This window comes from Parus major, chromosome 4A (assembly GCF_001522545.3).
Source record: "Parus major isolate Abel chromosome 4A, Parus_major1.1, whole genome shotgun sequence".
Taxonomy (NCBI): domain Eukaryota; kingdom Metazoa; phylum Chordata; class Aves; order Passeriformes; family Paridae; genus Parus; species Parus major.
Window position 1 is genome coordinate 6,463,093 of NC_031772.1, and position 13,085 is coordinate 6,476,177.

The window sequence follows — 13,085 nt, forward strand, 5'->3', positions numbered from 1 at the left end:
GAGCAGTGACAGCTCATAGCGAGGATGGGGTGTTGGGGCAATGTGACACCAGTGCTTGCCAGTGGTTTTATTGTGGGGAACAGAATCTTGACAGTATTGAACTTCAGTCCATATGCCTCAGTTTTTAACTCAGATGTTTCTGAAAGTGCATCTTCCCTCAGTTTCCAGCCCACAGGGGGTAATAGGTTTGCTTTGTAGGACAGACTGCACTGAAAACGCCATTTCCTAATTTGTGGCTCATATGGGAGGGGATGTTCTGGGTTTCGTTCTCGACTAAAGGGTTTTTTTGTTATCTGATCCTGAATGGAAGCTGCTGAGGGGAGGCAGATCTGGTGTCTCCAGTGGCAGACACAAGCGATGCAAAAGCTTCCTCAGACCTACATGTACTTGACCAGGGACAGCAGTTTTGAGGGAGGGCTTGTGATTTCCCGTTTGTTTTTGTGGGAATTTAGGCCTGGACTGGAGCAAGTCTGGTTGTGGAAACTTTCTATTGTTGGATTATGTCTCATTTGGATTTATGGTGCCCCAGCAATCACGTGGGGATTGTGGAAGCTGGTGTCGGTCACCAGAAGCTGAGGGAAGATGCTGACAGGCGTTGATTGTTCTTGCAGAAAAAACTCAAACAGAGCTGGTGTCTGGAGGTACCTCAGGAATCTCCTGGACTCTCTGGGGCCCCACCACTACTGCAGGTGTGTGTGTACAGGTCTACAAATACACACAGGTATCTGGTGGGTGTATCTGTAGTTTGTGTACACATATATAGCATAAATATACTATATATAGTATCCATCCAATGACTACATGGTACTACCTGTATGCTCTCTATAGTACAGTCTATACATAGTGCTCATTTCTGCACTTTGCCTGCTTCCACTGCCTTGTAAAGGGGATGGAGGCATTATCTTTGGATCCTACAGCTCTAATCCAAGGTCTCCTGGTGCTAAGATGTGGGCTGGAAATGCACTGTCAGACTTAAATTCATGTTTGTTTTCCAGACCTGCCCACAACAGCAACGACTTCTGAGAGTGGTGTGGGATATCCAGGGAAGAATGAAACAGTTCGTGGTAAGCAAGAGTAAAACCAAGCTGAGAAGAAGATTAAGGACTCAAACCTGATGCTCTGTAGTCAGGAACTTCAGCCTCAAAATTAGTATTCTGCCTTTTTAGCTGCAAATTGCATCAACTGCTGTTCTCAAAGGACTCAGATAATTCATGGTGACTCTTTAAAAGGCTCTGGATGTTTTTATGGAAGAATGAAAAAAAAAAAGAAAAAGTTGATATATGGGGCACACAGTTACCATGTTCCTCAGCAGCTGGTCCATTTTTGTCTTGGCAAACCTAAACCACTACAACTGTCAAAGCTGAAACAGCAGAAAAGCTTCAATGTGTGCCTTGAGCAGATCTGCACATCCTCCAGCTTTGCAGCATTGTGACAGGTTTATTTTGCAAAGGTTCCCTTTCCAAACAGAACTGAGCAGCACCCTTGAACAGAAAGCTTTATTTCATGATATGCAGTGCAATTATCCTGCCCAGCTCACATCCCTAATCACCTCATCACGAGATGGACATTGTCTGTACAACTGTGGCCTGTTGGTGAGCTGTACACAGTGCTGGGTCACACAAAACTCACTCAGGGCCACAGGACCAAGGGTCTGTGGGGACACAGCCCCATGTGCTCAGGCAGGGCTGGCTGCTGCTGTCCTCAGGGACATGGTAAATGTCATGTACCTGCTGCTGCTGTCACCTAGGAGGGCTCTCCCCTCTGAAAGTCCTCTGTTGTGTTGCTTTAGATTTCCAGAGGACTGGCTTGTCCCTCTACCTGGTCATCCTGATTGCTGTGGTGTCTGGTGCTGTGGTTTTCCTTGTCATCTCTCTGATCATTTGCATGAGGAAGCCCAAAGGCGGTGAGTAGAATGTTCTGGAAAACCGGAATGTTTTATGCATGCCCAGCACAGTTTTATCTTGGATGGGTTTGGGGCCTGGAGCAGTGCTTGCAGCCAGCAGCTGCAGCTCTGGCACCTGCAGGCAGTAGATGACATGCCTGGATTGACACTTGGTCAGTCCCACATTGGTGGGAGATCCAAAGAGGCAGAGAAGTCCTTGCAGTCAGGAGAGTCTTCCAGCCGTGGGGTTGGGGCAGCAGTGGCCCTGTGCTCCTGAGCTGCACCCTCCCATGCCTGCACTGGCTCTGGGGCAGCTCAGTCCCTGCCCTGCAGCCCAGGTATGTGATTGGCACTGCCACAGAGTCTTGGGATGGTTGTTTCTCAGTGCTCCTCACCGACATCCCAAGGCTCACACTCGCCTGCTTGGCCGGGCTCATCGTTCCAAATCTTTAAAGTCTCTGGCAGAGGGTTCATCCTGCCCTGCTGCTGGGAAGTGCCTTGGCACCAGTTGCTGCTCAGTAGTTCCCACAGTTGGCAACCCAAGGGAAGAGGTCATTGTCAATTCTCCCAGTTCCACGTGAATTTGTTTCCTCTCTGGTCTTTAGTCACAGGATCCATTCACTGAATGTCTCTGTCTCTCCTGCACTGCCACCAGAAATCCCCTTGACCAAGTGTTCCTTGGAGCCCCCTCCTCACCAGCTGTGCTTGAGAGCACACAGGTGTGCTTTGGGGTTTGAGATACCACAGACTTCATTGTCTCCTTTGTTTCTCCAATGATCTTCCTATGATTCTATGCTACCAATTAATAATATAATTGTCAGGTATTTCTTTTGCCACTTTTCTTACTTTTTTATTTTTTTTAAAAAAAAGGAATCCAGAATAGCCACTTTCAAAACTGTTCTTTATTGAACTTGTAATGAATAGGGAAACTGTGGACTTCTGGTTTCTAACCTCAACTTTATCTTTGACATTGGAACAGTTATTTTGACCCAGTTGTGTGATAGCTGGGTTGTTTTTGTTTTCTTCAACTGAATCCTGGGAAACTGAGTCACCACCCACCTGACCTGATATCCAAGACTGTTTTTTTTAGTTCTGTCTTCAGAAGTCATTTTCTTAAACCAAGAAGATAAACAAAGAAACTCCATTTTTAAAGAATGTAAATGCAAATTATTGACACAAATTCTGATTTTTCTTTTCCAGCTCAAGCCTATGACGTAAAATTGTGAGTATAACCCTTTGTTTGGCACACTGATGTGTCCTGGGGGACTGTATCAGAGGAGAAATAAAAAGCACTGCCATTAGCTGTCATAATGAAAACCCCCTTAAGCAGTCTGGGTCAAGAGGTTCACAGCTCTACACAAGTTGTAGGATGGCTCATGGCTTTCCACAGCAACACAGAATGTGTGAAGAAAGATCTTTCTCGTGGCAATATCAGAATTGTAGAGGGGAGCAAGAGCTGCTTATTGACTCCTAAGCCCAGGGAGGGCTACTGAAGATGACTGCCAAGGCTAAATTCCCAGTGTTTTCTCAAATGCAAAGGAAAGGAACTCCCATTCTAGAGACCACTGGTTATACTCTGATTTATCCTCAAAAGATCCCTGGCTGAATTTGCTTCTTCTAACCATGGCTGTGGCAGGCTCTTTCTAAACTCAGGTTTCACATCCTGATCTACTTGTAACCTGTGGAAGTTTACTGAAAAGCCTGATAATCTGGTCAAAACATACAAGGAGAACACTTCTCTAGATATAAAGTGTGCTGACTTGAGTATCACAGTGGGATGTGCCAGCATCTCAGTGCTGGGCTTCCCCAGCAGTGTGCAAAGCAGCACTTCAAGCAATAGTTGAACCCTGAGTAATGGAATAAATGCTATGATGACATTTCTCCATAGAGGATCTATCTTCATTTTAAAAATATTAGATACCATAAGCCAGACAGTAGATGTGAGCTGCTTTCAGTTCTCAATTTGCCTTTCCTCCAGCATTTTTTATAAATATTTATTTTTATAAATAATTCTTTCTCTTCAGCAATTACCTGATTGTGCCAGTGCAGGAAATGGGGGTAATCCTTTTATTGCTTGCACACCCTTTGCTGCCTCTCCCTGGAAACTTTCTCAGAATTGGAAGCAGTCCTGCTACAATGCCCAAGGTTTTTCTGCCACCAGAAAGCAAAGGACAAAATTCTCTCCTTCAGAATATTGCCACAGTTCAGTGGCCCAGGTTTATATGGGTTTGAGTCAGACCACAATATTGGTCAAAATCCTGATGGTTGGGAGAGGCTTGGTTTACCCTGGTTGCTACTCTTCTTGCTTTTTGATTTCAGCCATAACTCGAGAGCAGCAGCTTCTTCAAGCACAGGTCACTATGAGGAGCCCATCTCTTTCACTGAAAACAACTACGTGATGGAGTTCAGGGAAAACAAAGTCTCTGAAGAAGTAAATAAGAACAAGTCTGACTGTGTTGCAAACCCCCAGGAATCGGAGTATGAAGTAGGGGACACTTCCTGAGAACCAACAATGTTCTGCAGAACCAGTCCTGAGGAGCACCTTCACCCAGACAAAATACATATTTCTTTTCACTTTGCTCCTGACAGATAGGTTGGACAAGCAGTGGCTGCTCTCTCTTCAGAGAGAGTGTAAATGCATACCTCCTCAGGAACCTGAGTTACAGACTGCTGTATAGAACTCCTGGTTCTGTTCTCCTTGGCTCCCTCTCACCACCTCTATCCAAGAAAGCACTTTGAATGCTGCAGCATGCAGGTCCCAGGTTAGGAGCACTGTACTGAACTTACTGCTTTCTATGGCCAAAAGGACCAGTGTTTCCAGCCTTTGTGTGGTAGGGGGAGAGCCAGCACTGAGGGCTGCTCAGCATCCCCACCTGTGTGGGGGAGCAGGGCAGGATGCAGCTGGCTTGAGAATCAATGCTGCTTCTCCTGCCCACCTGAAGCTGGACAGATTTAACAGAAGAGAGATCTTGTAGGAACAAGAAACTCAGGACCCTGGCACACTAGGAGAAGCAGTGCAGGAAGCAGGAATGGCCTGTGCAGTCCTTGTGCTGCCCTTGATCCCCCTCCACAGCACTGCAGAGAGGTCACTGGCCACAGCTCTGGGTGCTTCTGATGCTGCAACCAGGCACATTCTTTCTGAGCTCACCTTCTCTGTTCTCTCTCTAAAATGCATGATGGATGGCATGAATAGAATCTCTCAAGAAATCCACCCCAGTTAAAATACTGTAAGTGTTTGGTTGTGTACAGTTAATGTTCTTGTCCCATTTGTAAACCTTGTTTGTTGTACCCCTTGTTTACCCCCATAGTTGTTAGTAATGTTAATTACTTACTGGTTGTTTTAAGAGTTCTCTTATGAGATGTACCTCTACCCCCTTTCCCTTACTTCCCTGTTCCTGTGTAACAGTGCTGCTCCCAGGGGGCTGTGCACCCCGAGTCATACACAAACTAAAGCACGCCAGCCATAAAAACAACGAGCCAGCAAGGAAACAAAAGGTCAAAGAGACATATCCCAGCAAGCTATGATGGAAAACTGTCTTCTTGCATCACCTGAGCCTGCTTAAGAGTGGTCACCATGGTCTAAAGAGGACTGGAAAGGAGTGACACCCCTGGACAATGGCTCTGGCTGCTTCTGTGAGGATGGAAGCCCCAGCTCTGCAGGGTGTGCTGCAAAGCTGAATTGTGACTCCTCCTTGGAGCTGCTGGTGTGGGAGCAGTGGCAGTGTGAGCGACCCCTCGGGCCCCCAGCCCAAGGCTGAGTCCTAATAAAGGCATAAAACAGGAGTCTGTCTCCTGACCAATTTATTTCAATGGATATTTGAAAGAAGTTAGATACTTTTCCATGAGTTTGGGGTAGGATTGCTTACACATGCCTCACATATTCTGCTGTGTGCATTTCTGAACAACTGGCTCATTTTGGAATGCCAGCAAGCCACTCACAGCCCCTCACTAGATACTCAAGAAGTACTTTCCTCCCAGCTTAAAAGGTCTGAAGGGTAAATCATGAATGATTTCTACTGCCCTGAGTAAACCTATCATGCAGAGTTATGGAAGAAAGAACCTTTTTGTAACAAACAGGGCAACCCTGTGTCCCATTATAAAACCACAAAGACATGTAAAACAGGGGGAGGGACCCAAGCAATAAGCGAGACATTGGTAACATCGACACAGGATGAATAGGCCCCCAGCTGTGCTGCTCACACTCAGGACAGCTCTGCATCTGCAGCTCTCTGAGCATCACTTCAAAACCCACCAGGATGCAAAGGGAGTGTGAGGTGCTAATGGAAGGGTATTCCAGTCAAAGAACAGGATTGTGGTACTGTAAAGCCCATGGAATATTGCTACCTTATGTATTCATGTTGGCCTCATCTTGGGTTTAGAAGAGCAAGAAAAGTTACTAAGAAAGATTGTCAAGGATAATTATTGGAACAAAACCACATCTGTGCAAACAGTCTCTTAGAAAAAAAGAGAAGAAGAAACAAATGAGCAACATGTGCCCATGGGTGTCAGGGCTGAGAAGATGAAGGGGCTATTTGCTTACAGCTCCTCTGAAATGGATGCAGAAATTAGTGATAATTGTCTGGTAGCACTTTCAAAGGGCAAAGAAAAGTACTTTTTTGTATGCAACACATAAATAAATGTGGAACACAGTGCTGCTCACTGGGGGCTGAGAGCGAGAGGTCTAGTGGGAAATTAGAGGAATTAATGATGAAAAGATTCATCAGAAAGCATAAACTACCAGGCACTCTTTCCAGGCACTTATCAGTGACCTTATACTTTCTCCTGTGCTATAAGTTTTATTTTGCTTTGTTAAGAATGTACTTAAAATCAAGGGCTGGGACATCTTGATTTCTGAATGGAAAGGGAATACATGGCACTGCTGGTGCTGTCATGGAGAAAATTGCCAACATGTACATGCAGCTTCTTGCAGATGTGGAGAAAATTGGTGTGTATGTGTTTCTGCATGTGTGAAGTCAGAGGAGGTGGGAAGGAAATGTGGCAGGTTCTGGAGCACAGCCCATCCATCTGAACTCAGCCTGACTGCTGTGGCCACCGAAGGGGGAATATGGCTCTGGCCACCTGAAATTCCCTGCTGTTCTCTTCATCTAAGGGATCATGAGCTCCAGCTGGAGGAGAAGGGAGCACTGAGGGAAGGCAGAGGTGCAGAGATGAAGGGCATCCCACTGAGGGACAGGGTGATCAGTCACACTGTGGTCTGAGCTCTCCTTGCTGAAATCCCATGGGTAATGGTTGCCCCAAAATCACTCAATTCCAGCTGAACTGCAAAGCTACAGGCAATACAGCCCTACCAGCGTGGTTAAACAGCAGAGTATCCTGGCTGGACAGCCAGCACCAGGACTGGATGATATTAAATACAGCTGTTGTAAGGCAAGCTCATGAAACTGAAAATCAATCCATGAATTATGGTCTCTGTGTGTTCTGTGTCTGTGTGCACTGTGGGACAGCTGGACAAGGTCCTGAATTGCTCAGGGATGTACCTGGGCAGAAGGGCAGCTGCTGTGCACCCTGTGCAGTGGCAGGCCAGAGGATGAGCTGCAGTCACAGCAGCTCACCCCAGAGCAGCAGTTTTGTTTACCAAACCCAGAGCTCAGCCGGCCTCTGCAGAGCACTGGGAGGAGGAACTGGGCAGCCTGAAAAAAGCCAGCATCAGACAGTGCTGAGAGTCCAGAGAGCAGCAGCAGCAGCAGCAGCTGGTGTGTGTGCTCACTGCAGGTAAGGGGACATCTGATGGCTGGGGGCGTGCAGCCCACCTGCAGCACCAGGAAAGAAACAGGAACTCAGGAGACGTCACAGATATGGGTCACTTTCTTGGAATCAGGAGCTGTTTACAAGGATTTGCCCAAGCTAATAGCAGCCCAGAACTAATGTCATTGACCTGGGAAGTCCTGGGAAGGGAAGAGAATTTTTTCAGAAAGAACACTTGTACATCAAGTACAAGTCATACAAGCTTTAAAGGGAAATGCTAATTTACACTAATTTCTGTTTCTTTAAGTGGAACAAGCTTTGTTCTGATGACTGACAATATGATTATCTGATGTGACAGAACTGTGCTGTGAATGGCTGGGGGAGATCACACAATTAGCTTCTGTGGGACATCCAAAAAGTGCTTAGTAAAATACATTCTGTTGAGTCAGATCTGTGAGTTAGCTATGGCTGGACCTGATACCTTGAGAAGGCTGACCTAGAACAGAGACTAGACAGAATTAAGAATAAAGAAGGTATTTATTGAAAGGCCTTAAAGGACACACCTTGGGCAGTACAAGAGCTTGGCCAGGGCTGCACCCAAAAACAGTCACAAAAAGGATGACTGGTCACGAGGTCTCACATTTTTATCAGTTTTGGTCCATCTGCATATTTGGGTTAATTGTCTAATTACAGCTTCAGATTATGAAGTCTCATCTTTCTTGTTTTCTCTCTTCAGTCCACCCTTGTTTCTGCTTTTGGGCCTGAAACTTGTAACGATTGTCCTTGGTGTCAAGCTAGAAAAGGAATTGTTTTGTCTAGGTATTCTGTGAAGAGAGCTCACTAACACTTGATATGAAGCTCAAAACTACACACCTAGGCAGCACAGAATCTGAAAAATATGAAAGCTAAAATTTAAGGCATCAGACCAAACAGCACTTTGAGACCTTTCTTCTTTAGTTATCTACTTTTTGGTGATTTGCTCATAGCTGGGTACTGAATTTCATCTCCTTGAACGCTAAAGGGTCTTATTTATCACCAGAAAAATGGTAGCAAACTTCACTGGCCGCTGGAAAACTTTGTCAGAATGTGAATGTAAGATGCAGGCTCAGCAGAGCTGGTGCCTATCAACAAAGTCTGAGTGCTGTGCTCTGGTTTGGGGGCATGGGGACTTTACTGTGTCACCTGTAGTTAGCCCAAGATGAGTAGCAGAAATGGCACAAGAAAGAGTGCCTGAGCTGTGGTACTTGAAGAAATGACACTTGAAAGAGTGTCCTGTCCTGTGTGTGGGAGGAATGTCCCTGGGGTACAACTGCAGAGTGCCTCACCCACAGCACTGCATGGGAGAGAGCAGCAAGTTCAACCCAGAGCAGAGACACTGGAATAAAATACTGCATTTTAATAAACCAGGGAGCTGGCCAACATATCTGAGACACTGAAGGATTTCTCTTCTTGTGCTCAGACTCAAAACTCTGAGGAGTCCTTTAAGTAAGGAAGGAATGGGCTGACTGTGTGACTCAGGGAGCTATGTCTGTATCCAGTAAGAGAAAGATGTCATGTACATCACATTTGGGGAACTAGAGTTATTCATGTCTGCTTTAGTTAAATAGTCTTTTTTTTTTAAAATCCTGTATAATTAGAGCCTCAGGAAGTCTTGCATGTCCGGTTAAAAAAATAATCCTATCAGCAGTTTTAGCTTGGGTTTTCAACTTCTTCCAGGGCATGTTCCCCAAAACCCAGCTTCTCTTAAACTGATCTGTGTAGGACACTGTTTGTTTGGAACAAGGCCCTACTGCCAGTCATGGATCAGGGTCTGGAAAAGGTTGGGTTTCAATAATCTCTATGAAACTTGACACATTTCCCTCTTTCAGTGACACAGCTAGCAACTTTAACAAGTGCTTTTTTATTTGTTTGCTTGCTTTTAGGCAGGACTCAAACATTGCTAAAATATTCTCAGGGGCAGCATGGGGAGATGGATACAGGCCATGTGCACTGGTACCCCACTGGCAGCTGCAGCAAAGATGTCAGGAAGAAAAGTCATCAAAAATCAAGTTTCAATGTCTTACATAGACATCCTTTGCAAGACTGGGTGCAGCTGCCCCCATCCTCTTGCTCAGCAGGATGGCAGATAATGGTGACTCTCAGCCTGAAGCCCTGGAAGAATTTGTTACACCAGGTCTTGCAGCACAACATTTAGCTTTTTGCTCCAGACAAGTTCACCACAGCAATCAGCAGGGTGGAACCTGGAATCACAGTCAGCAAGGGCCTCACGGGTGGGCATGCCTCTACCTGGGACTGAAATGAAATCCATGCAGTTCTCATTAGCTTACTGGCTCTGGGAAAATGAAGATAATCTCCAGCTCTCATTGCCCCAGCAGAGAGGGAATAAGCTGCCACTGACATGGAACAGCACTTCCAGAGATGGTTTCAGCTGCAAGGTGAATGGTTCAGCCCAAGCAGACAGGTATTTGTTGTGATGGGATGAGGCTGTGACAAAACCATCCCATTTACCCTTCTCTCCCTGCTCCAGTAGAAAACAGCCCTCTGTCCCTCAGCCACATCTGCCTCCTGCTCAAAGATACTGTTTTCCTGGTGCAGCTGTTAGAACCATATGCTAAGGCATGGCTATTGAATAAATCTGAAAAAGCTGCTCTACGGACTATTAAACACCTGTAACAGAATTCACTGTCAGTAGATTTGCTTTTATACACGTTTCTTATTTTCCGTAAGTCCTTCTCCTTCTGGTAATAATTAGCAAGCACAGATCAATCGTGTGTATCACACAAAATTTTGGAAGTACTTTTAAAGATTCCTACAGAGCACATGCAGAATGTCCCTTGGCTGCCAGTCAGAAGTCACCTCCTTGGCAAACACAGTGTGTGCTTTCATGACTTTTACCCATGAACTGGACTTTTGCAGCAGAAATGTGAGCTGAGAGAGTCTGTGATGCTCAACATGACCTGGCAATGGGCACTTCCAGCTCAGAAAAGCAGCTGGGTCCTGGGCTGCATCAAGAGAGGTGGATGGGGACAGGGAATGGGACTGGAAAGATCCATACAGTCTTTTTCCTTCCTTCACCCTTCACCCAACCCAGCAGTGAAATGGGCTCGTGATGTTTCAGAAAGAGGATCCTAGATGACAAAGGACAGAATAAAGGGAAGTGTTCTTCACTTGCAGTCTGGTCCCAGAAGGGTGGGGGTCTCTTGGGGAAAGGAGGACAACCTGTACTTCTGGGAGAATGGGAGAAGTTGGGAAGATAGCAGTGTTTGTGATGACTTTCATCAGCTGCAATGGTGAGTAAATGCTTCAATGTATAAGAAAAATCAGAGTACTAAGAGGGTAGGGAAAATCTTTTGAATTATAGCATCTTTTTTTTTTAATTGGTAAGTCAATTAGAAAGTCTTTAGCTTATTGCATTAACCACTGAGCTTGAGAATTCATGGGTCTCCTTTGGCTCTCAGATACAATGAGGTGCTTTTGAGAGTGCAGCAAGTGTTGGGCAAGTCAGCTTCCCTGCCTCAAGGCAAGAGCCCAATACAGCTTTTTGGGATCCTTGGCAAGGACACACTGTGGTGTCCAGCTCCCAAAACAGTCTTGGTGGAGCTGGAATATGCATTCTAAATTTAGTATCTTATCCTTGTTCTGTATCATGGTCCTGAGAAGAAGAGCTGTGAGACCAGGAGCTGGCACATTTCATTCCCTTTGGTCTCTCCTACCCAGTGACACTCTTGTTGCATCAGGAAAGCTGGGACTGGAACCTTGGCTTCAGTTCCCATGTGCCTGACTGAATATACCCTTTCTCAGGGCATGTATGACACTGGCAGAAGCAGAGGATAGTTTTAGGAAATAGAAGAATAGTGCTCTTAAAAGTCGTATACAAAAGCACAGGATTGCTCTTCACATTTAGAAAATTGGGTTGAAATATATTCCCCATTTTGTCATAAAAAATCCCAGCTTTGCAGATTACTGGGATCTGCCTCTCAAGCAACTTCTTGTGAGCTAAAGCTGCTGAATATAACTGAATATAACCACTGTCTTTCTGGGGAGGGGAAAAGAGAGAAGAATAAAAGGTATGGGGAGAGATGAGCCAAGTCAAATGAAATTCAGGTGATTTGCTACTTACAAGAGGCACTTCCCAGAGGAGATGTGGGATCCATGGGCAGGCAGCTGGAGAAATTGGGAGAATGTCTGGAGAAAATCTGCCCACTCTTCTCCTGTGCCCCTGAATGCTTGGCAGGGTGCTGATCTGGGTCAGGTCTGAAGCTTTCCAAGGCTAAAGCAAAAGGATAGGTTTTGGTCCACCATTCCTACTCCAGGTCCAGTACTGTAGGGAATATCCCTAAACATCCCTGCCCACAAGGAACCTCTCTGTACCAAGAAAGAATTAAGAATGGGCAAGTGCCCAGAGAGAAACACAATAAAAATAGACATGGTCAAGGCAGCTGTTCATTTCCCCATGCTTGATGACTTGGGCTGGCTTAGTGCTGTGGTCTGCAGCACATCTGAGACCTGCTCGCATGCTGGCATCTACTGCCCGGTGAGTCCCGTCTGTCCGGAGGACATTTCCCTCCTCTGCTGCATTCTGATTTCTTCCCTTCCACTGCTGTTCCCTGCAGCCCTCCTGGATCTGTCTGGTGTCCACCAGGTCACAGGCACATGGATGGGATCCACCACAGTACCGTGTACCTACGTGCCTTCAGAAGGTGTCACACAGCAAACGCTTAGCTGGAGCGTGGAGCGGGACTCCAGCATCTCTACCATCTTCCGGAGGGATGATTCTGGGGACCACATCTTGCTGTCTAAATTCCGAGGCCGAGTCAGCGTCCCAAAGCACAGCCCAGGGGATGCCTCGCTCCTCATTGAGAACCTTGAAATGCCTGACAGTGGACACTACACCTGTCAAATCATCTGGAGGTCTACAGATAACAGCTTGATAACAAGAGAGGTGACCACTACAGTTAAAGTTGTCAAAGGTAAATCCAGCAGGTAATCCCTACTCTTGTGCAGCCAGATTAAACCAAAAGAAGATAGGGGGACAAGTGTTGCTGTGAATGCTCTTTCACACCACACTGTCTGACCCATCCAGGCTGAGGATCGAAGCATCTGCCTCCCTTGCTGTGTTGGTTAACCTTCTCAACACGTGAAGGTGTAGGAATGAACTGGGGAAGGGAGCCAGTTTGTGTACAGCCTGAGCTGGATCTATTGATGGGCCAGTTGAACCCATGATGTTTGAGATAATACCCAGACATGGTTCTATGCAGGTAGTCAATATCTCTGTGGTTCTTGTAGCAAGCGGGTGTTGTGTGAGCCAAATCTGCCTTCTCCCCTTCCCAAGCACCCTCAATGTGTGCTAGCAAAAAGCCTTTCTGCAAGGAGGCCACGAAACCCAGAGAGCAGGACTTTGTGAAAGAGTGGCAGCAATGGTGGCACAGCTGCTGTAGCCTGGATTAACACACGGGTGACCTGAACTCAACCTCTGCAGGGAGGAGATGTGAGAGCC

At 46.2% G+C, this 13,085-nt stretch overlaps 2 protein-coding genes across 2 annotated transcripts in view; both read left to right on the forward strand.

Annotated features, from left to right (window-relative positions):
* The window catches only part of LOC107203688, an 8,823-nt gene extending 3,158 nt beyond the window's left edge, over positions 1-5,665 (forward strand). The window contains exons 3-8 of the mRNA XM_015625999.3: positions 453-520; positions 593-689; positions 996-1,064; positions 1,790-1,903; positions 3,083-3,104; positions 4,202-5,665. Of these exons, the coding sequence (XP_015481485.1) occupies positions 453-520; positions 593-689; positions 996-1,064; positions 1,790-1,903; positions 3,083-3,104; positions 4,202-4,385 (554 nt within the window). The 3' untranslated portion in view covers positions 4,386-5,665. The remainder of the gene's footprint in view (positions 1-452; positions 521-592; positions 690-995; positions 1,065-1,789; positions 1,904-3,082; positions 3,105-4,201) is intronic.
* Positions 5,666-10,734: 5,069 nt separating this feature from the next.
* Positions 10,735-12,590, forward strand: LOC107203755 (V-set and immunoglobulin domain-containing protein 4-like). The gene is made up of 2 exons (XM_015626123.3): positions 10,735-10,878; positions 12,202-12,590. The coding sequence occupies exons 1-2, from the start codon at positions 10,824-10,826 to the stop codon at positions 12,573-12,575; spliced, it is 429 nt and encodes a 142-aa protein (XP_015481609.1). The 5' UTR covers positions 10,735-10,823; the 3' UTR covers positions 12,576-12,590.
* Positions 12,591-13,085: the final 495 nt, after the last annotated feature.